Source organism: Bubalus kerabau, chromosome 10, assembly GCF_029407905.1.
Source record: "Bubalus kerabau isolate K-KA32 ecotype Philippines breed swamp buffalo chromosome 10, PCC_UOA_SB_1v2, whole genome shotgun sequence".
In the NCBI taxonomy this organism is placed as follows: domain Eukaryota; kingdom Metazoa; phylum Chordata; class Mammalia; order Artiodactyla; family Bovidae; genus Bubalus; species Bubalus kerabau.
Genome location: NC_073633.1, coordinates 30626112 through 30647713, shown reverse-complemented (window position 1 = coordinate 30647713; position 21602 = coordinate 30626112). Strand labels below are relative to the sequence as shown.

Genomic DNA, 21602 nt, shown 5'->3' with positions numbered 1-21602 from the left:
TAAGGCTAAAGAGTTTTTCATTTGTTTACCAGTTATTTGTATTACTTCTTTTGAGACTTGCCTGTCCCTGCCCTTAACCCTTTTCTTAATAGTGTATTATTAATTTTTAGAAGCTCTTTTTATGCTAGAATTATTAACTCTGTATCATGTAATGCAAATTTTTAATGTTGTCTTTAGTTATGTTAATCTTATCAATTAAGAAACTGCTCACCAGTGCCTGTATTCTACTTCTTCTGGGCAGGAAGACATTCTGATGTACCCAAAATATCTTTCTTCTACTACTTTAACTCTTAAAATAGGACCTTTATCATCAACACACTGTGACAACTCAGATACTCCAATTTGAAGCAGACTATATATCATCTCAGGTTGGTTGGATATGGGAGGTAACGCACAGATTTAGTGGACTGTCTCACATATCTTTATTTTATATCCCATTGCCAATATTTTAAACCTCTTTCCAGTAAGTGCCCTTCCTGATTTTTACTCTATTACGCTTTGATTTAAAGTGAATTTTTTGGCCTTCTTACAATGAAATAAAATTCTTAACAGAATGAAGAGTCTTGTGATTGATCTGACTGGAAAAGAGGAATCATATCTTAATGGAGCCCAGTGTAATGTAATAGACACTGACTGTAACTTGCTATTCTCTCCAGGGCCAATATCCCAAACTTTTGGAAATATCTGCATTTTGTGTTTCTTGTGCTTCTGTAATGAAATTATCAATTAATTCATAGGATCCTGCTGTAAGCCAAAACAATGTCATCTATGGATGAAATCGTGCCTCCAATGTTAGCAGTGTAACCTCCTGAGGTTAGCATTTACTTTCCAATTTAGTTAAAATAGGCGTTGGATTATTTGGCCATCAGAATCCAAAGCACCAGGTTGTCATTCTGTTGCTTTTCTTTTAAAATCACATGGTTTCCTGAAATAGTCACAATCTGGACTTCCACCATGGTTTTTATTCTCTTTCTACCTTCCTTTACCTTAAGGAAGAAACTTCCTACCCTTTAATGGATAGGCAGTTTTCTTTCCCCTCTAGAACAGCTTAAAGACGTGGCTTATGGCACCCAACAGTTGCCATTATGTCTGAAACCACTGCCAGCCCATGAAGATGAGGATAAAGTGGACATTTCTCCATGGCATCAGAGTGAGAACCTTTTTGAACTGCACATCCATCAGGCCTTTCTGACCTCTGCTGCCCTGGCTCAGGCTGGAGACACTCAACCTACCACTTTCTGCACCTATTCCTTCTATGACTTTGAAACCCACTGTACCCCACTAGTTGTGGGGCCACAACCTCTCTATGACTTCACCTCCCAGTATGTGGTGGAGACAGACTCCCTCTTCTTGCACTACCTTCAAGGGGCTTCAGCCCAGCTTGATCTACACCAGGCAATAGCCAGTGAGCACCACACCCTTGCAGCTGGATGGATTTGCTTTGACAGGGTTCTGGAGACTGTAGAGAGAGTCCACGGCTCTGCCACACTTACTGGTAAGTGCTGTCAACCTCCCGCAGTTCCCAGGATTAATGTGGTATTTCCACAGTGCTGGTGGTTTCCCATTTTCCTCTCCCTTTATTCTTGATCCTTGCTGTCTGTATCCTCTATGCCTCTCATACTTTCTGCTACCCAGGAACTGGTGGAGAAGTCTTTGGGGTGCTAGAGTACTGGATGAGGCTGCGCTTCCCCATAAGATCCAGTCTACAAGCATACAATAAGCGAAGGAAAGCCCAGGCATACTTGGCAGCCAATGTGCTTGGAGTCTGGGAGGCCCAGAAGGACGAGGTGAGAAAAAGGATGAACCCATGCATCTCAGAGGACACTCAGTCAAACAGCTCTTGAGAACAGCTCAGTCTTCCACTCTCGATAAGTACTTGTGGAATGTGAAGGAAAGAAAAACTGTCACACCACAACTAGTCTAGATCCTTCCCTTGGTCAAGCTTGAGTTTGAAGTGAAATCATGCCCTTGGAGCTAGCTACATCTCCTTTCTATAAACAACATGGCTTCTCTGTTCCACTGTCTAAGATAAGGCCTGAGAGCCAGCATCTCCCCGAGAGAGTTATCTGCCAGAGTCAGTTTGAAGGCAGGTGAAGGTCATTGGCTAGGCATCTCTGTTTCCCAGTCAGGATTCAGCAGTTCTTTAGGTCATAGCTTTTCCTCATCAAAGGTTCTGGGCTTCACCTGCAATGAGTCTCTCAGCCTGCGCTTTTCCTTAATCCAAGACCAACATCTTTTCAGTCCAGATCGGGGACCTGGAAGAATCAGAATGAGCTGCGGGTGGAAATCATCCGATGCTGTGGCCTCCGGAGCCGATCACTGGGAGCCCAACCCAGCCCTTATGTCATGTATCGCTTCTTTACCTTTTCTGACCATGACACCACGATCATTCCGGCCAGTAGCAATCCCTACTTCAGAGACCTGGCTCGATTCCCAGTGCTTGTGACTTCTGACCTGGATCAGTATCTGAGGCGGGAGGCCCTCTCTGTGTACGTTTTTGATGACGAAGACTCAGAGCCTGGCTCGTACCTTGGCCGAGTCCAGGTGCCCTTGCTTCCTCTTGCACAAAACAAATCCATTCAAGGTAGGAGTTCAAGGTTATTACATCTTTATGCTCTCTGCCCAGTGTTGTCTCCCTGTCCTAATTCTACTTTTCTTGCTTGGAATAGTCTCTCTTAAAACTCGCTGAGAAGATTTGAGAATAACTGTAAAGAGCAGCAGAGTAGAAGACTTAGAGCCTTGCTAATTGTATGGAAACACTGGCTTCTGCTGCTGCTCTTCAGCAACAGAAGGAAATCCCTGAGTGGGTAGACCCACCACTCTGTGTCTGAACCAACATTTTCCATCTCTGTAGTGCTTTCTAGTATTCGTTTTTACTTAAGGTCTATTATTTCTTGGCACATGGCTAGATATCAGATTTTAAGTTGTGTCTGTAACATTTCATCATAATTCTCTTGCTTCTTTTAAACATTAAATCCAAATGAGTCTTCCATGCCACACCATGACAAATTTCTTGGATTCTCCCCCAGCCCCAGTATGAAGCTGAACTTCATGCTACCTTATCCTACATTCATACCCAGGGTTGTACAGATTGTACAAGAAAGGTCAACTCTCTGATTGCAGTCTGTGCTCTTATTAGGAAGTGTGGATGGTTACAGCCAGTATTGACCATATTAAAAAAGCTTTGTTCCAGAAAGTATGTGAGGCCTCCCTTCTCCCAATATCACGAGTGCTTAAAAAAAAAAAAAATAAGAAACGAAGCTGACTCTTCTGCTCACAATTCATTCTTTGCCAAAGAGAGGCAATGTGAGCCATCTGTTAAATTAATCAGTGTTACAAAGCAGAAGTCTGACATTCAGAAAAAAACCATTTTGCTTAAGTCTTCTTGGTTTTTGTTATTTCAGAAATAGGGGCCACGGGTGAAGATAATGGTTTTCTTAGTATGCCTAAGGTGTAGAAACTGTTTGTTAATAGTATAAGGTACTCTTGTTTACTGACTGGGTGACTGACGACAAGCAAGCTATATCTCTCCATGCATCTTTGATTATCCCTTCCTGAACCTGAAGATACCAATCTTCCCCAATAAATATTTTGAGCAGCAGAAGTAAATATTCTGAGTGATTATGGATATTCACTGATATTTTATTTTGCTTCTGAGTGTATTGTCATCATGGTTATTTGATTGATGTTAATTGCAAACAAAACGTGAAATTTAAACTGGGGAAGTCATAGATAAGGTTGTGATAAACGCTCCCGTGCCTACTTTCATGTGATCAGATTTTATTAATATCTGTGTGTCTCTCAGGTGATTTTAACCTCACTGACCCTGTGGGGGAACCCAGTGGATCTGTTCAGGTGCAACTGGATTGGGAGTCTTGCTACCTACCCCAGGAGAGCTTCCCAAAGCCAGAAGCTCAGAGTGAGGAGGACACCAGGGATGGTTTAGAGACGTCAGTAGAAGAGGAAGAAGCTTCCTTTCCTCCCCAGGTAGCAGATCTCCCCCAATCCTGTGGGGAAGATTTGATTTGAGGAAGACAGTATTACAACTGGGGTAAAAGAAATTCCTGTGAATGCCATGCGTGCATGCCAAGTCAGTTGTATCTGACTTTGCAACCCCTGGACTGTAGCCCTCCAGGCTCCTCTGACCATGGGATTCTCCAGGCAAGCATACTGAAGTGGGTTGCTGTGCCCTCCTCCAGGGAATCTTCCTAACCCAGGGACTGAATCAGCGGTTCTTATGGCTCCTGCATTGGCAGGCGGGTTCTTTATCACTAGCACCACCTGAGAAGCCCGTGAATGTCATGTTCTGCAAATTTAATCTGAAGCATTCATAATGCCATAAGGCTATGGATAGAACAAAATGCTGGGTTTTATTGTAGGGAGGGAAGAGATGGCATATCTCTGCTCCATGGCAAGAGATAAATGAAGTCTAATGCTGGCTCACAAATCTCTTTCTTGATTATCATGGCTGTTAAACTCATCTTGTAAATCTGTCTCTGATCCTTCTATTAAGGACCAGATGGCATCTATTGATATTCCCACCGAAGCTGCCCAGTATCAAGCTAAAAGAAAACCTCAGGTGGGAGAAAGAAAGGAAAGGGAACACCAGGTTGCAGGCTACTCAAGAAGAAAACATGGCAGAAAAACAGGCCTCCAAGGAAAGAACAGAATGGAGTATCTTAGTCATAACCTCTTAAATGGAAATACACTACAGGTAAGGCCTTAGAAACCCCAAAGAATGAAAGTATGGGTCGTAGTGTCCCCAAGTATATTATTCTCAGAGGTAGAAGCAGAAGCAGGCACACAAGATAAGTGATAACCACGGCTTTTTGTGATGAGCCTGTATTTCCACAAACATAAGTAGTTTAATAAACCTCTGGAGTGTTCAGTTCTTTTCAATGTAATTTAATTTAACAGATTATACACTCTGTAATTTATGCTTAGAGATATAGTACCACAGTCCCAACTGGGTCACTTCAACTGTAATCAAAATAAATTAAAAAGCAAGTATTTATTGAACACCTATGTGTTTGATACTACCTTTCTTCATAGGAAACTGAATTAAAGTTACTATGTGGTCTGAAATATATACACACGTACATATATGAGGTTATAAATATATATTATATGACTGAGTATATATATTTATTTATATTGTATTATATAATTATAATTATGCAATATTAAACATATTAAATTAGTATAATTATACAGTATACTTATTTACAATTATAATTGTATCTGAAGCAGGTGAAATACATTGAATGGAAATTCTCAGGGCTTAAGATCGCCACAGATCATGTTTTAAAAAATCAGCAAAAGGAAGAGGAAATGACATCATCCTATTCAGCACAGATACTAAAGGAAACCCCACATCCTGTGAATGGTATTGTCTTTTTAAAATATTATTTTCCTTTGTAATCATTGGATTATTTTATAAAGCTGGTTATTTACTTTCTTCTTTCATCTTCATTGCTAAACTTTTCATAATCAATTGTATTGGAGACTCTAGGCTCAGTTTTATGTTACACGTGTGCTGGTTAGGCCAACCAAGCTGTCATTCTCTAAGAAAGTAGCTGTCTGTGTATTTAAAGCTAGCTAGCCAGCTTAACATGAGAAACGCTGGGCTGGAAGAAGCACAAGCTGGAATCAAGATTGCCAGGAGACATATCAATAACCTCAGATATGCAGATGACACCACCCTTATGGCAGAAAGTGAAGAAGAACTAAGAAGCCTCTTGATGAAAGTGAAAGAGGACAGTGAAAAAGTTGGCCTAAAGCTCAACATTCAGAAAACTAAGATCATGGCATCTGGTCCCATCACTTCATGGGAAATAGATGGGGAAACAGTGGAAACAGTGTCAGACTTTATTTTTGGGGGCTCCAAAATCACTGCAGATGGTGACTACAGCCATGAAATTAAAAGACGCTTACTCCTTGGAAGGAAAGTTATGACCAACCTAGATAGCATATTCAAAAGCAGAGACATTACTTTGCCAACAAAGGTGCATCTAGTCAAGGCTATGGTTTTTCCTGTGGTCACGTATGGATGTGAGAGTTGGACTGTGAAGAAAGCTGAGCACCAAAGAATTGATACTTTTGAACTGTGGTGTTAAAGAAGACTCTTGAGAGTCCCTTGGACTGTAAGGAGATCCAACCAGTCCATTCTAAAGGAGATCAGTCCTGGGTGTTCTTTGGAAGGACTGATGCTAAAGCTGAAACTCCAGTACTTTGGCCACCTCATGCGAAGAGTTGACTCATTGGAAAAGACCCTGATGCTGGGAGGGATTGGGGGCAGGAGGAGAAGGGGACGACAGAGGATGAGATGTCTGGATGGCATCACTGACTCGATGGACATGAGTTTGAGTGAACTCTGGGAGTTGGTGATGGACAGGGAGGCCTGGTGTGCTGCAGTTCATGGGGATGCAAAGAGTCGGACATGACTGAGCCACTGAACTGAACTGAGTTACTAAGTAATCCATGAGAAAGTGTTTTGAGTCCATATAAATATTCTTCATCAGATTTCACCTAATAATTTTGGCATTCATTTATGTGGATTTTTTTGCCTGAATCAAATGACAAGATGTTTGCAAAATATATTGCAAATTTGAAAATGAATCAATAGAAATGATAGAACTGCTAAATACAGAAATTTATGAGGAAAAGAGATGGGTTGAAAGCAGATTAGACAGAACTAAAATGAGAATTGGTGAAAATATCCAGAATAAAACGAGAGACTACAAGATGGAAAATACTACCAAGGAGAAGAGAGAGAAAATGAGGTCTAAGCTGTACTTGGGTTTCCCCGGGAGCTCAGTGGTGAAGAACTCACCTACAAAAGAGGAGACGTGGATTAAATCCCTGGGTGGGGAAGATCCCCTGGAGGAGGGCATGGCAACCCTCTCCAGTATTCTTGCCTGGTGAATCCCTGAAAGAAGAGCCTGGCAGGCTAAATCCATAGGGTTACAAAGAGTCAGACATGACTGAAGTGACTGAGCATGCGTGCATGCAAGCTATACTTAAATGGAAAAGAGAAAGAAGGGGGGAACAAAGGCAATAAAGTGGTGATGACTTGGAGTTTTCCAGAATTCATAAAAGGTATTAATATTCAATGAAATGAAACTCAAGCAGGATAAGTAAAAATCAAAATCTAGACATATCAGAGTAAGATTGTGGAAAATAAAATCAAAGAGTAAATACCAAAAGTATCCATTTAAAAGAAAAACAGCCATGGGTGCACTGTTGGTAAGAAGGACAATGACATCAAGAATGACAACCATAGTCCCACTTCTTATATTTCTCATAACATTTGCCTTTATATTTAGGTGCTCCTATTTGTATTTAGGTGCATAAAATGAAAGTGAGGTCTCTCAGTTATGGCTGACTCTTTTCAACCCTATGGACTGTAGCCTACCAGGCTCCTCTGTCCATGGGATTTTCCAGGCAAGAGTACTGGAGTGAGTTGCCATTCCTTCTCCAGGGGATCTTCCCGACCCAGGGATTGAACCTGGGTCTACCGCATAGCAGAAAGACACTTCACCACCTGAGCCACATAGCATTACAATTGTTATATCTTCTTGGATTGATCACTTAATCATTATGTAGTTAATCTTTGTCTCTTGTAACACTCCTTATTTTAAAATTTATTTTGTCTGATGTGAGTATTGCTGCTCCAGCTTCCTTTTGTTTGTTTGTTTTAATATTTATTCATTTGGCTGCAGTGGATCTCAGTTGTAGCATGCCGGATCTTTAGTTGCAGCACTCGAACTCTTAGTTTCAACATGTAGGATCTAGGTCCCCGACTAGATTGAACTCAGGCCTCTTCATTGGGAGCACAGAGTCTTAACCACTGGACCACCAGGGAAGTCCCAACTCCAGCTTTCGATTGATTTCCATTTCCATGGAATACCTTTTTCCATTCTGATGGAAAGATATTGGAATGGAAAGACACACTCCATTCCAATCTGTATGTGTGTCTCTAGATCTGAAGTGGGTCTCTTGTAGGCAGCATATATATGGGTCTTATTTTTGTATACATTCAGTCTTTTGGTTGGAGCCTTTAATCTATTTACTCTTTAAGTAATTGATTTGTAGTTATTGCTATTTTGTTCATTATTTGGGGGTTGTTTTATAGCCTTTTTTTTCTTTTTTTTTGTTCTCTTCTTCTGTGATTGAATTAATATATTTACTGTTATGTTTGGATTTCTTTTTCTTTCTTGTGCTTCTATCTATTATAGATTTTTGATTTGTGGTTACAATGAGATTTTTGTATAGTAATTTGTGTGTGTGATTGTTTTAAGTTGCTCATCTCTTAATTTCAAATATATTTGTTCTCTCCTCCTCTTACAATTACTGTTTTTGATATCATATTTTATGTCTAATTGTTTTATATATCCCTTAACTGCTTTGTTGTTCAGTTGCTGAGTTGTGTCTGACTCTCTGCAACCCATGGATTGCAGCACACCAGGCTTCCCTGTCCTTCACTATCTCCTGGAGTTTGCTCAAACTCATGTCCATTGAGTTGGTGATGCCATCCAACCATCTCATCCTCTGTCACCCTCTTCTCCTCCTGCTCTCAATCTTTCCCAGCATCAGGGTCTTTTCCAATGAATCTTGATTTCCTTTAGGATTGGCTGGTTTGATCTCCTTGCTATGCAAGGGGCTCTCAGGAATCTTCTCCAGCACCACAGTTCGAAAGCCCCAATTCTTCGGTGCTCAGCCTTCTTTATGGTCCAACTCTCACATCCATACATGACTACTGGAAAAATCATAGCTTTGATTAGACAGACCTTTGTTGGCAAAGTGATGTCTCTGCTTTTTAATATGCTGTCTAGGTTTGTCATAGGTTTTCTTCCAAGGAGCAAGTGTCTTTTAATTTCATGGCTGCAGTCATCATCTACAATGATTTTGGAACCCAAGAAAATAAAATCTGCCATTCTTTCTTTCTTTTTTTTTTTTTTTTTGCCATCTATTTGCCATGAAGTGATAGGGCTGGATGTCATGATCTTCATTTATTAAATGTTGAATTTTAAGCCAGCTTTTTCATTCTCCTCTTTTACCTTCATCAAGAGAGTGTTTAGTTCCTCTTTACTTTCTGCCATTAGGGTGGTATCATCTGTATATCTGAGGTTGTTGATATTTGTTGTGGCAATTTTGATTCCAGCTTGCGATTCACCCAGCCTGGCATTGCGCATGATGTACTCTGAATATAAGTTAAATAAGCAGGGTGACAATATCAGTCTTGACGTATTCCTTTCCCAATTGTGTGTATATATGATTTTACTACTTCTGTCTTTTAACCTTCCTACTGGTTTTGTGTATGGATGATTTCCTAACTTTACTGTGTATGTTTTCCTTTTACTGATGGATGAGTTTTTCTTTTCATGATTTTCATGTTTCTAGTTGTGGTCTTTTCTTTTTCACTTAAATAAATTTCTTTAATCTTTCCTGTAAAGCTGGTTTGGTGGCACTGAACTCTTTTAGCTTTTGCTTATCTATAAAGCTTTTGATCTTTCCATCAAATCTGAATGAGAGCCTTGCTGGATAAAACATTCATGGTTATATGTTTTTCTCATTTGTCACTTTAAATATATCATGTCACTCTATTCTGGCCTGTAGAGTTTCTGTTGAAAAGTCAACTGATAGCCTTATGGAACTTTCTTTGTATGTTATTTGTTGCTTTTCCCTTGCTGTTTTTATATTCTCTCTTTATCTTAAAATTTTCTCATTTTAATTACTCTCTATCTTGGTGTGTTTCTCTTTGGGTTCATCCTATGTAGAACTCTGTGTTTCCTGGTGCTGGGTGACTATTTGCTTTTCCAAGCTAGGGAAATTTGCAGCTCTTGTTATTTCAGATACGTTCTCTGCCCCTTTGTCAGGCTCTTCTTCTGAAAGTGAAAGTAAAAGTCCCTCAGTGGTGTCTGACTCTTTGCAATCCCATGGACTATACAGTCCATGGAATTCTCCAGGCCAGAATCTTCTGGGGCCCTTGTAAGGCAAATATTAGTGTGCTTGGTGTTGTCCCAGAGGTCTCTATAAATGTCCTTATTTCTTTTCAATGTTTTTTCTTGCTTCTGTTCAGTATCAGTGATTTCCACTACTGTAGCTCACTGATCCATTCCTAGGTATCGTTTAGTCTACTGTTTATCCTTCTAGTATATTTTTCATTTCAGTCATTGTAGTCTTCATCTCTGAGGGATGGTTCTTTACATAAATTCTCAGTCTACATTCATCCTCCTCCCAAGTTCTTTGATCATCTTTACAAGCACTACCTAGAATTTCTTTTCGTGTAGATTGCTGTTGCCCACTTCACTAACTACTTCTTCTGGGGTTTTATCTTGTTCCTTTGTCTGAAACATGTTCCGCTGTTGCCTCATTTTGCCCATGTTGCTGTGTCTTGTAAGTTGGCTATTCCCTATTTCCCAACCTTGGAGAAATGGCCTTTTGCAGTAGACACTGTATGCATCCCAGCAGCACACTCCCCTCTTGTCACTCAAGTTACATGCTTTAGGGGTTCCCCCTATGAGGGCTGCATGAGTCCTTCTGTTGTGGTGGGCAGGCTATGTGGGCAGTCTGGTGAGCTTGTTTGGCTCCTGGTCCACCTGCTTGCCCGGCCCTGCCTTTTGTGGAGGCTGCTGGTACCAGTTGGTAAGACCGAGTCACAAGGTGGCTGATTGTGGAACCCCAGAGGTCTTCAGGGCTACTGCTTGGCATAATCAGGGTCCATAGGACTCCAGGGCTATAGCTTACTCATTGGTGGGTGAAGTCAGACTCTGGGGTTAGTGCTGGCCTACAGGCAGGCAGAGCTAGATCCTGGAGTCTTGTTGCAAGGCTTGGGTGTCCCAGAGCTGGTGTTAGATCACTGGTGGAGTGGGCCAGTTTCTGACGCAGTTGTGTGTGGGGTCCCGGGTGCCCAAAGCTCGTGGGCATGGCTGAGGCCCAGTCAATCCCATCTCCCGGTTGGGCCTACTGGGTGATTGTGGTTTGCTTGTGTATGATGTCTGCCCCCTGCTGAGTAAGGCTGGTCCAGAGGCTAGAGCAGGCTCTCCAGAGGGGTGGGCCATGTCCAGAGTTGACTGTGGGCTCATGGAGTCCTGAGTCAGCCTGTCTGCTAATGGGTGGGGCTGTGTCCCCACCCAGTTAGTTGCTTGGCCTGAGGCACCCCAGCACTGGCACCCACAGGCCACTGGGCCAGCGTAGGGCTTGGTCCTGAAGCTCCTAAGTAGAGGGAGGATTCCACAGTGGTGCTTGCCAGCAGCGGTGTCTAGGTGGTAGAAGGAGCTCCCCAAAATGGTTGCTGTCAGTGTCCATGTCCCAGGGTAAGCTGCACTTGCCTACTGTCTCTCTAGGAGATTCCTCGAGATCAGGAGGTGGGATTCCTATCAAGCTCTTCTCAATTTATTGCTTCCTCCATGAGTCCTCCAGCATATGAGATTTTGTGTGCACACTTTAAAATGAAGTCTCTATTTCCCAGTCCCCTGGGATTCCTGAAAGTAAACTTGTCTGGCCTTCAAAGTCAGATGCTCTGGGGGGTGAATTTTTCCAGTGCAGGTCCCCCAGGCTGAGGAACCCAATGTGTGGCTCAGCTCTCCCTCTCCTCTGGGAGAACCTCTGCCATTGTAATTATTCCCCAGTTTGTGGGTCGCCCACCAGAGGGTATGGGACTTGAGTGTATCACAAGTCCACCCCCTACCCATCTTGTTGTGGTTCCTTCTTTATAGCTTTAATTGAATTTTCTTTCTAGAAGGTTCTGGTTTTTTCCCTGATAGTTGTTCTGCCATAAGTTGTGATTTTGGTGTGTTTGTGAGAGGAGATGAGCTCAGGGTCTTTCTGTTTCACCATCTTGGTTGATCTCCCACAGTGCTTTTTTTCAAAGATTCACATAGAAACTTCAGTACAGTAATCCCTATGTAATTCAGCCCCAGATTCAAGTGTTTTAGGCTTGATTTTTATTAGAGAAGCTTTAAGAAATGATTGCAAACATCCCTGGTTATACTGCAGCTCTGTAGCCCCAGGATCTAGGGTTTACACTGGGGGTAACTCAAGCCCTCACACACAGAAGGTTCATCCTGTCATCCATGAGGACTTTCTTACCAAGAGCAATGTGTCGGCCTCTGATTGATGATCAAAGCAGAAGAGAGATCCTTTCGATAGGTTTTTTTAAGGTAAAATTTTTCCAATGTCAGCCTCTGGAGGAAGCATTTCAGGTGTCTCAAAGTTACATACAGCAACTTGACACTTTCATCCAGAAGCTCATTTTCTGTGAGGTTCAAAAATGCCAGTGAGTGCTTGGTTTCAAAGGGAGGAGGAGAGATGAACTCATTGATGAATGGTGTCAGAACAAGATACCAGCATGAGACAGTACAGATTACATTTTGGGTGTCTCAAGGCCTCACACAATGCGGAAAGAACATCATTTTGGTCGTTTCCTTTAAAGGCCAGATGTGTTGCCTTCTTATGCATTGCTACTTATAGCCACCAAAAGTGAGGCAGAAGTTTCAATAAGCATCAGCTGAGGAAATAACTTTGAGAATCACTTTCTGCACATGACAGGTAGAAGAGCCTAATTTCTCATAAAGAATCCTTACCAGTGAAGTACTAAGAAATCTCTGATGTCCAGAAATACTAGATTCTTGTTTGAGCCAAACATGGAACAAAGACCCATCCAGACAGGAAGCAATTATTGATCATTCTTGGACTCTCAATATCTGGTTTTGATACATTTTCATTTCCCAGAAATATCCCCTTTTGTAACTATAGCAAACCTTTCTGAAAGGTGCTTGAGGCAGAACAATTTAAGTTCACGGTACCCATTTTATTTTTCAAATATTGGGATATCTCCGTATCATAGACCATTGCAGCCTTCACAAGCTGCTCTTCCTGAGATTTGTAAAGATAGTGCAAAACCACCTTTATGTTCATCATTGAGGAAAAGGGTTTATTCTTTTCAGACTATGTTTTGTATTTCAGTAAGTCCCATTTGACCTCTAATTGACATTTGGCAGTCAAAAATTCTCTCTGACCTCCTGACTCTCTTTTCATTAGAGAGGCTGAATAAGTATGTTGCTTGGGTCAGTTGGGAGTTCTTTAGTCTTTTTTCCTCAAAAAGTAGCTTCTGCACATCCTCAGTGTCCTACCTGAGTCTATCCCTGTCTTCCTCCTTCTCACTCTCCAAAATGTTGGATATAATGACAAGAAACTGCCAGCTACTGAGGTGGATGACGAAGTAGCAGCCCTCACAGTCTGTGCCCCTCTGAAGGGTATCCCCATCCAGGAAAGGACAAAGATCAGACTCTTTTGACCAAGACCTCCTGAGGGCTTCTCCTGCAAACACAGATGTGTGCATCCACATGACCTCAGCACTAGGAGAAACAGAGCCTTCATTAGAGCTTGGAGAGTTGCCAGGCACCTGCAGGAACTGGTTGCACATAAAACACAAGAACAGCAATGTGGTAGTTTGGCAAGCCAGGGCTGGCTCTTTCCTCTTCCTCATCTCAGTTTCAGACAAGTGCAGACAATCCAGCACTCCTGTTTAACATTGTAGTGGAGGTTTTAATTATTGCAATAAGAAAAAAAATACTGCAAAAAGCAAGAAAAAAAGTCGTACAGATGGGAAAGGAAGAAGTAGTGTTACCTTTATTTGCAATCAACATGATCCTCTATTTAGAAAATCATAAGAAACCAAAAAAAATTTTTAAACAACTGAAGCTAGGAGCAAGTGAACAAGGTTGCAATATGTAAATCAATATTTCAAAATTAATTGTATTTCCATATTTTATAAATGAACAATCCTAAATGAAGGAAACAGTTACATTCACACTATCATCTAAACTTTAAAGAGGTTTAGAAATAAGTTTAATGAAAGAAAGGTAAGTCCTATATACTGAAATCTACAAAAGTTTTTAAGAGAAGGAAAATTCAAATAAATGAAATGTACCATGTTTATGGATTGGACCACTCAAAATTATAAAATTTATGCAGTACTACCCAAATTTTATATAGAAAAGCAAAGAATCTACCCGAAACAATTTAGTAAAAGAAAAAAATTGAAATTTTTGTACTATTTTATTTCAAAGCTTACTATGAAGCTGCAGCAATTCAGACAGTGTTACACTGTCAATGTTAGCACAAAGATAGATTTATATATCAGTGGAACAGAATTGCTAATCCAGAAATAGATCCTTACATTTATTGAAAATTGATTTTCCACAAAGGTTTCAACGTCATTCAGTAGGGAAATCTAATCTTTCCAATAAATGGCTCTGGGACAATCTTATCCACATACAGAAAAAAAGAGAGAACTTAGACAAGACTCCGTAAAACTTCTGTGGTTAACCGCTCAGTCGCGTCTGACTCTGCAACCCCATGGACTGCAGTCTGCCAGGCTTCTCTGTCCATGGGGATTCTCCAGGTGAGAATACTGGAGTGGGTGGCCGTGGCCTCCTCCAGGGGATCTTCCCAACCCAGGGATCAAACCCAGGTCTCCCACATTGCAGATCACAGACAAAACATTCTCTGACCTGAATTGTACCAATGTTTTCTTAGGTCAGTCTCCCAAAGCAATAGAATCAAAAACAAAAATAAACAAATGGGGCCTAATCAAACTTTACAGGTTTGTGCACAACAAAGGAAACCATAAACAAAATGAAAAGAAAACTAGAGAGAGAAAATATTTGCAAACAATGTGACCGACAAGGGCTTAATTTCCAAAGATACAAACAGCTCCTACAACTCAACAACAAGAAAAAATAAAACACCCAATAAAAAAATGGGCAGAAGACCTAAATAGACATTGCCCCAAAGAAGACATACAGATGGCCAATAGACACATGGAAAGATACTCAACATCACTAATTATCAGAGAAATGCAAATCAAAACTACAATGAGGTACCACTTTGCACAGGTCAGAATGGCCATTATTAAGAAGTGTACCAATAATAAATGTTGGAGGGTGTGTGGAGATACTCTTACAGTGCTGATAGGAATGTAAATTGGTATAGCCATTATGGAAAACAGTATGGAGCTGCCTCAAAAAACTAAAAATAGAGCTACCATTTGATCCTGCAATCCCACTCCTCAGCATATATCTGGAAAAATCATACTTTGAAAAGATATGTGCACCCCAGTGTTCACTGAAGCAGTATTTACAGTAGCCAAGACATGGAAGCAATCTAAATATCCAATGATAGATACACAGATTAAAAAGATGAGGTAATGGAATATTGCTCAGCCATAAAAAGAATGAAATAATGGCATTAGCAACAACATGGATGGATTTAGAGATTATCCTACTAAGTGAAGTAATTCAAACACAGAAAGACATAGAATATGATATCACTTATATGTGGAATCTAAAAAATTATACAAATAAAGTTATTTAACTTATTTATTTACAAAACAGAAATAGACTCACAGATCTAGAAAACAGATTTATGGTTACCAAAGGGGAAAGGTGGAGGGGAGGGATAAATTAAAAGTTTGGGATTAACATGTATACACTACTGTATATAAAATAGATAATCAACAAGGACCTATTGTATAGCATAGGAAACTCTACTCAATACTCTGTAATAACCTCTATGGGAAAAGAATCTGAAAAAGAATAAATATATGTATGTGTACAACTAAATCATTTTGCTGTATACCTGAAACTAACACAGCATTGTAAGTCAACTATAATCTAATATAAAATGAAAATTTTAAAATAAGTAAATAAAAATGCCTACCTTAAAAAAAGTTTTAGGAGTATCAAGATCACATTGTAAGAAAGAGCATGTGGGATGAGAGATACTGTTTGATGCCAGTCTTTGTAAAATACAATCTGCTGCATCCTGATTATGTTGTTTTTCCTTGCTTAGTAATTTTCTTCAGTCCCTGAAAGGACAAATTTTCTCTCTACCTACTATCTACCTTCCTTCCTTTTCTATTTTTCAGAAGTGAACCTTGTGTGTTTGGTAATCTTCTGAAGAAGTGAAACTTTAAAAAAGAGGGTTTGATTCTTAGTAACTACAGCCAAAATCTAGGTACTCAGAATTAGTACCTAGACAGTAAATTGAAGATGTAGGTACTAAGTCTTTTCTGGGATAGACAGCATGCTCCAAAACGGCTCTGTAACTCTACATCTCTTCTCTGACAGATAAAGAATTCTGTGAACAAGCTTCTGAAGGCAGTGAAGCGCAAACGACAGACAGCGATGAGATAGTAACACCTGTATCTCAGAAGTGTCCTAAGGCAGTAAGTACACGGGGGTAACCACTGTGCATGAGCCAAGATTGTAGGTAATGCCAGTGTGCTTAATGGCCGTGTGTGCGAAGTTCAAATCCCGTTGTAATGAACCAGATGGGAAACTCAAATTATTTAGTTAAATTTGCATTGCGATTGAATGGAAGTTTGTTGATACAGGCAGATGAAAGGATCATTTTCTTGATTTGGCACTAATATAAATGAGGACTGACTTCAACACTTGTCTCTCCTCTTTGGATCCCTTACCTACTTCCTTCATTGTAAATTGTGGTTTACCCAGCCTGTGACACCCCTTTCTTTAAATCTACCTTAAGAGAGCAGGTTTACTTTGGGAGGTGGAGGCTGGAAGAAAGGAAAGGATTCTTTCTGGGAGGGCTCAGAGAGATCATTCAGTTTTTGAAGGTTTTTATTCAACCTTTAAAACCTGTAATTACAATTATATATTAAGCATTTTGGCCTCAAATCTCTTTTGAAACTAATTGAGGCTGTGCGCACACACACACACACACACACACACACACGAATAAATATTCACAGGTATATTCACAGTCATTTTATTGGAATATTGTGAAGTTATAGATTAGACAGAAGACAATCACTCTAGCTGCTAGAATGTTCCCTTGTACATTTGTAGGCAGTCAATAAGTATTTGTTGAGTGAGTGACTGAATGAAAGATTAAAATCTAATTGAGAATTATGAACCTCATTAGAAACAATAAAGGAGAGCATAGGGCTATCTAGAATCAAGTGGTAGATTATGTGATATAACTCTAAGGTTTGTGAGAATTCCAAACAGGAAAATTACTGTTGCTTTTGTAGAGATCAGAAAACTCTTCCTTGAAAGTCAGCAATCGTACTGAGGTTTTATAGAAAAATGAAGGATATTGGAGTGGGGAGAAACAATTTGAGTGCAGTAGACTCAGGCTGTTAATATGGCAAATACTGCTGCTGCTAAGTCGCTTCAGTTGTGTCCGACTCTGTGCGACCCCAGAGACTGCAGCCCACCAGGCTCCCCCGTCCCTGGGGTTCTCCAGGCAAGAACACTGGAGTGGGTTGCCATTTCCTTCTCCAATGCATAAAAGTGAAAAGTGAAAGTGAAGTGGCTCAGTCGTGTCCGACTCCTAGCGACCCCATGGACTGCAGCCCACCAGGCTACTCCGTCCATGGGATTTAAGTTTATTTTCTGAACTTTTATCTGTCATATCTTTTTTAGACACTGTGTAACTAGTATCTTGAGTAATGTTTGTAAAACAGATCAGAGCCATAGAATTAGAACTAGACCATAACACCTTAGCTATCATAAGGTGAAGAAGACCAGGTGATATGTCCAGCATTGTAGCAGTAGTTAATGAAAGAGGTGGAACTTGAGTCGTTTTCTAAACTGTGTACCTCTCAGATCAACCCAAAAAGCAGTCAGCTAATCAGCAAATTTGGAACCACAAGTCAGAGAGATGACATTAAAAATATTACCCTAGGACTTCCCTTGTGGTCCAGTGGTTAGGAACCCACCTGCCAGGGCAGGGGAGATGGGTTCGATCCCTGGTCCGGGAAGATTCCACATGCTGCAGAGCAGCTAAGCCCATGTACCACAACTATTGAAGTCCATGCACCTAGAGCCTGTGCTCCTCAACAGGAGAAACCTCTGCGATGAGAAGCTGCTCACCGCAACGAAGAGTAGCCCATGCTCTTCACAACTAGAGAAAACCCACACACAGCAATGAAGACCCAGTGCAGTCAAAAATAAAAATGAATAATTAAAATAAAAATTACTCTAAATTAAATACTCTTAAATGAGGTCTGTTAGAAAACCTTTATATACATAAAAATGTTACTTGATAAACTAAACATGAAATCTGATCATATTTAGTAAGAATTAGTGTTATTATCAAGTTAAACTTAAAACACAGACACATGTATATTTGATACCAGAAAAGCTTTATCCAAAGTCTAGGTTTGGTAGTTCCCTGGTGGCCTCATGGTTAGGATTCCATGCTTTTACTGCCATGGCTTGGGTTCAATCCCTGGTGGGGAAACTGAGATTCCACAAGCTACATGGTGCAGCCAAAAGAAAAAAAAGTCCAGGCTCTTGTTCAACTCATCCATAAGAATTTGGATGGGTAACACAAAACACAAAGGGGAAAAAAAAAACCCCACACAACTACACCAAGGGTGAGGATTAAAGAGAACAAAGGGGCAGGGGAAAATTTCTTAGTGGCCCAGTGGTTAGGATTAGCATTTTCACTGCTGTGGCCCAGATTCAATCTCTGATCAGGGAACTAAGACCTCACAAGCTGTGCAGCATGGCCTGAATAAATAAATACAATTTGTTTAAAATAAAAAATAAGCAGTTTATTGAGGCAGAAGTGAAAGTTACACACTCAGAGTGCAGGCCTCCTCACAAGTGAGGGACATGCCACAAGGTTTTTTGATCCCCCTTTTATCCTATTTTTAGCCCTTTGAATGGATGGGAGTATTTATGATTAGGTGTGGAATATTCATTGAGGGGAGGGTTGAAGTATGGCCTGGATTGCCCCAGGTTGCATCACCTCTGGGTCTCATGCATTTATTTCCTGAAGACATTATACAAGTGCTCTAAGAACTGTTCTCCCTTACTAGTCAAGCACCACAGGGGAAGGTCAAACAGGGTTATCAGCAGTCTGAACATTTTTACTGTGCATGTGCCATGGTTTTGTGGTCAGAGTTTCTTGTTCAGATGCTAGAAGTTTCTGTTTTAGATGCCATTTCTTCATGTTCATATCTCATTAAGTGCAAAATAAAGAGGTGTATAGGCTGTCTTTGGGCCCAGGCTTGTCTTTCCTGCCTCATACTCAATCCTGTTTGTATTTCAAAATAGCTGGGCATGAAAGATGGAAGAGGTTGAAGGTCCAGAGACAGTAGTTGGGCTCTATCCCTCTTCTGCCTGGAGTCAGCCACAGCAATGGAGGAGGCAAGAGAATGTAATGTTTAGGAACATGGAAATGTGGTTCAGACAAAAGTGGTTTAGATCCAGGCTCGGCTATTAATATCTATACCATTTGGGGGGAGTTATTTAACCTCTGTTAGGGTCTATTTCCTCGTCTGTAAAGTGGTAATATTTTTTAAATTGAAGTGTCAGACTTTATTTTTCTGGGCTCCAAAATCACTACAGATGGTGACTGCAGCCATGAAATTAAAAGACGCTTACTCCTTGGAAGGAAAGTTATGACCAACCTAGATAACATATTCAAAAGCAGAGACATTACTTTGCCAACAAAGGTTTGTCTAGTCAAGGCTATGGTTTTTTCCTGTGGTCATGTATGGATGTGCGAGTTGGACTGTGAAGAAGGCTGAGCGCCGAAGAATTGATGCTTTTGAAGTGTGGTGTTGGAGAAGACTCTTGAGAGTCCCTTGGACTGCAAGGAGATCCAACGAGTCCATTCTGAAGGAGATCAGCCCTGGGATTTCTTTGGAAGGAACAATGCTAAAGCTGAAACTCCAGTCCTTTGGCCACCTCATGTGAAGAGTTGACTCATTGGAAAAGACTCTGATGCTGGGAGGGATTGGGGGCAGGAGGAGAAGGGGACGACAGAGGATGAGATGGCTGGATGGCATCACTGACTCGATGGACGTGAGTCTGAGTGAAGTCCAGGAGTTGGTGATGGACAGGGAGGCCTGGTGTGCTGCGATTCATGGGGTCGCAAAGAGTCGGACACGACTGAGCGATTGATCTGATCTGATAGTTTATTTACAATGCTCCAGGTGTACAGCAGTGAGATTCAGTTATATATATTCTTTCTTAGATTTTTTTCTATTATAGGTTATTACAAGATATTGAATATAGTTCCCTGTCCTATACAGTAGGTCCTTGTTCTTTATTTTATATATAGTGTATAGTAGCTTATATCTGCTTACCACGTACTCCTAATTTATCCCTTCCTCCTTTCCCCTTTGGTAAGCCTAGATTTGTTTTCTATGTCCAAGTCTATTTCTGTTTTTTAAATAAGTTCATTTGTATCATATTTTAGATTCCACATATAAGTAATATCATATGACATTTGTCTTTCACTTCACTTAGTATGATAATCTCTAGGTCCACCCACGTTGTTGTAAATGACATTATTTCCTTCTTTTTATGGCTGAGTAATATTCCATATTATATAAATGTATGTAGTATGCTGTGCTAAGTTGCTTCAGTTCATGCCCAACTCTTGGCGACCCCATGGACTGTAGCCTGCCAGGCTCCTCTATCCATGGGGTGGTCCAGGCAAGAATACTCGAGTGGGTTGCCATGCCCTCCTCCAGGAGATCTTCCAGACTCAGGGATTGAACCTGCGTCTCTTGGATCTCCTGCATTGGCAAGTGAGTTCTTTACCAGTGGCTCTACCTGGGAAGCCCAGTGTGTGTATACACACACACACACACACACACACACACACACACTCAGCATCTTTATTCATCTGTTGATGGACATTTTGATTGCTTCATGTGTCTTGGCTATTGTAAATAGTGCTGCTATGCATATTGAGGTTGTAGAGTGGTGATATATATGCCCACTTTATAGCCATGTGGAAAGATTTAAATAAGGTAATGTGTGACAAGGGTTTAATATAGTGCTTGGGACAAATTAAGCACTAAATGATAGTGATGATGATGGTGGCAACAGTCTGTCTCCTCTCTGAAATACTTTAGTTCCCCAATGCAAGCTTCTATGGTGTGGTAGTGGTCCCTACAAGGAAGGACAAAGCCTTAAGGGGACGAGATCCAGACAAGAGGGCTGTCATTTCCCTTCTAACTGCCAGGTCAGTTGTATAGGTTACAACTTTAAGAACTTTTGCAAATGTCTTTCCCTTGTACTAATTTAAAAAAAAAAGCAAAGCAGTCATAGTACATTTGGGTCTTTAACTGCCTCTCTTAAAGTCCAGAATTAGAAGAGTTCTTTATCATGGGATGTGAGTAGGACTGCTCCAGAGGAGGCTCTATTAATCAACACAAGGTTCCTAAAGGCCTTCTGTGCTTCCAAGAATCCCCAGGAAGGGATCTCAATCCAAACCTCATGGTTTCTTCCATATGAAGTTCTGTTCCTGATCTCAGGAGTCAGTCTCCTACTAAGTGGACCATATAACTAATCCTCTTATTAACCTCTCCTAATGAGAAGGGAACAATTATTTCCACTTGCTCTATGGCCTCAGATTACTGTCTCTTAGCCATAGTGTATATAGTGTATTTCAAGAACCAATAAAATAGAGGTTTATTCTATTTTCTTATACTCTTAAGTTCAGGAATTGAAGATTTCTTGACTGATTATGTGTATTAATTAGTTTTAGGAACTCTGCCCTTCTCTCTCCTCAAAATTAGCTAGCACACCTGAATAAGCCAAAGG

At 40.7% G+C, this 21602-nt stretch overlaps 1 protein-coding gene across 3 annotated transcripts in view; it reads left to right on the top strand.

Annotated features, from left to right (window-relative positions):
• LOC129621107 (X-linked retinitis pigmentosa GTPase regulator-interacting protein 1) overlaps positions 1 to 21602 on the top strand; it is a 36362-nt gene that overhangs the window by 3767 nt on the left and 10993 nt on the right. Inside the window, exons 5-11 of one of the 3 annotated variants that reach the window (XM_055537137.1) lie at positions 1043 to 1495; positions 1636 to 1787; positions 2242 to 2584; positions 3806 to 3987; positions 4514 to 4714; positions 5248 to 5386; positions 16137 to 16234. In XM_055537137.1, coding sequence (XP_055393112.1) covers positions 1043 to 1495; positions 1636 to 1787; positions 2242 to 2584; positions 3806 to 3987; positions 4514 to 4714; positions 5248 to 5386; positions 16137 to 16234 — 1568 coding nt within the window. The remainder of the gene's footprint in view (positions 1 to 1042; positions 1496 to 1635; positions 1788 to 2241; positions 2585 to 3805; positions 3988 to 4513; positions 4715 to 5247; positions 5387 to 16136; positions 16235 to 21602) is intronic. The other 2 variants (XM_055537139.1, XM_055537138.1) reach the window with 2 other exon arrangements.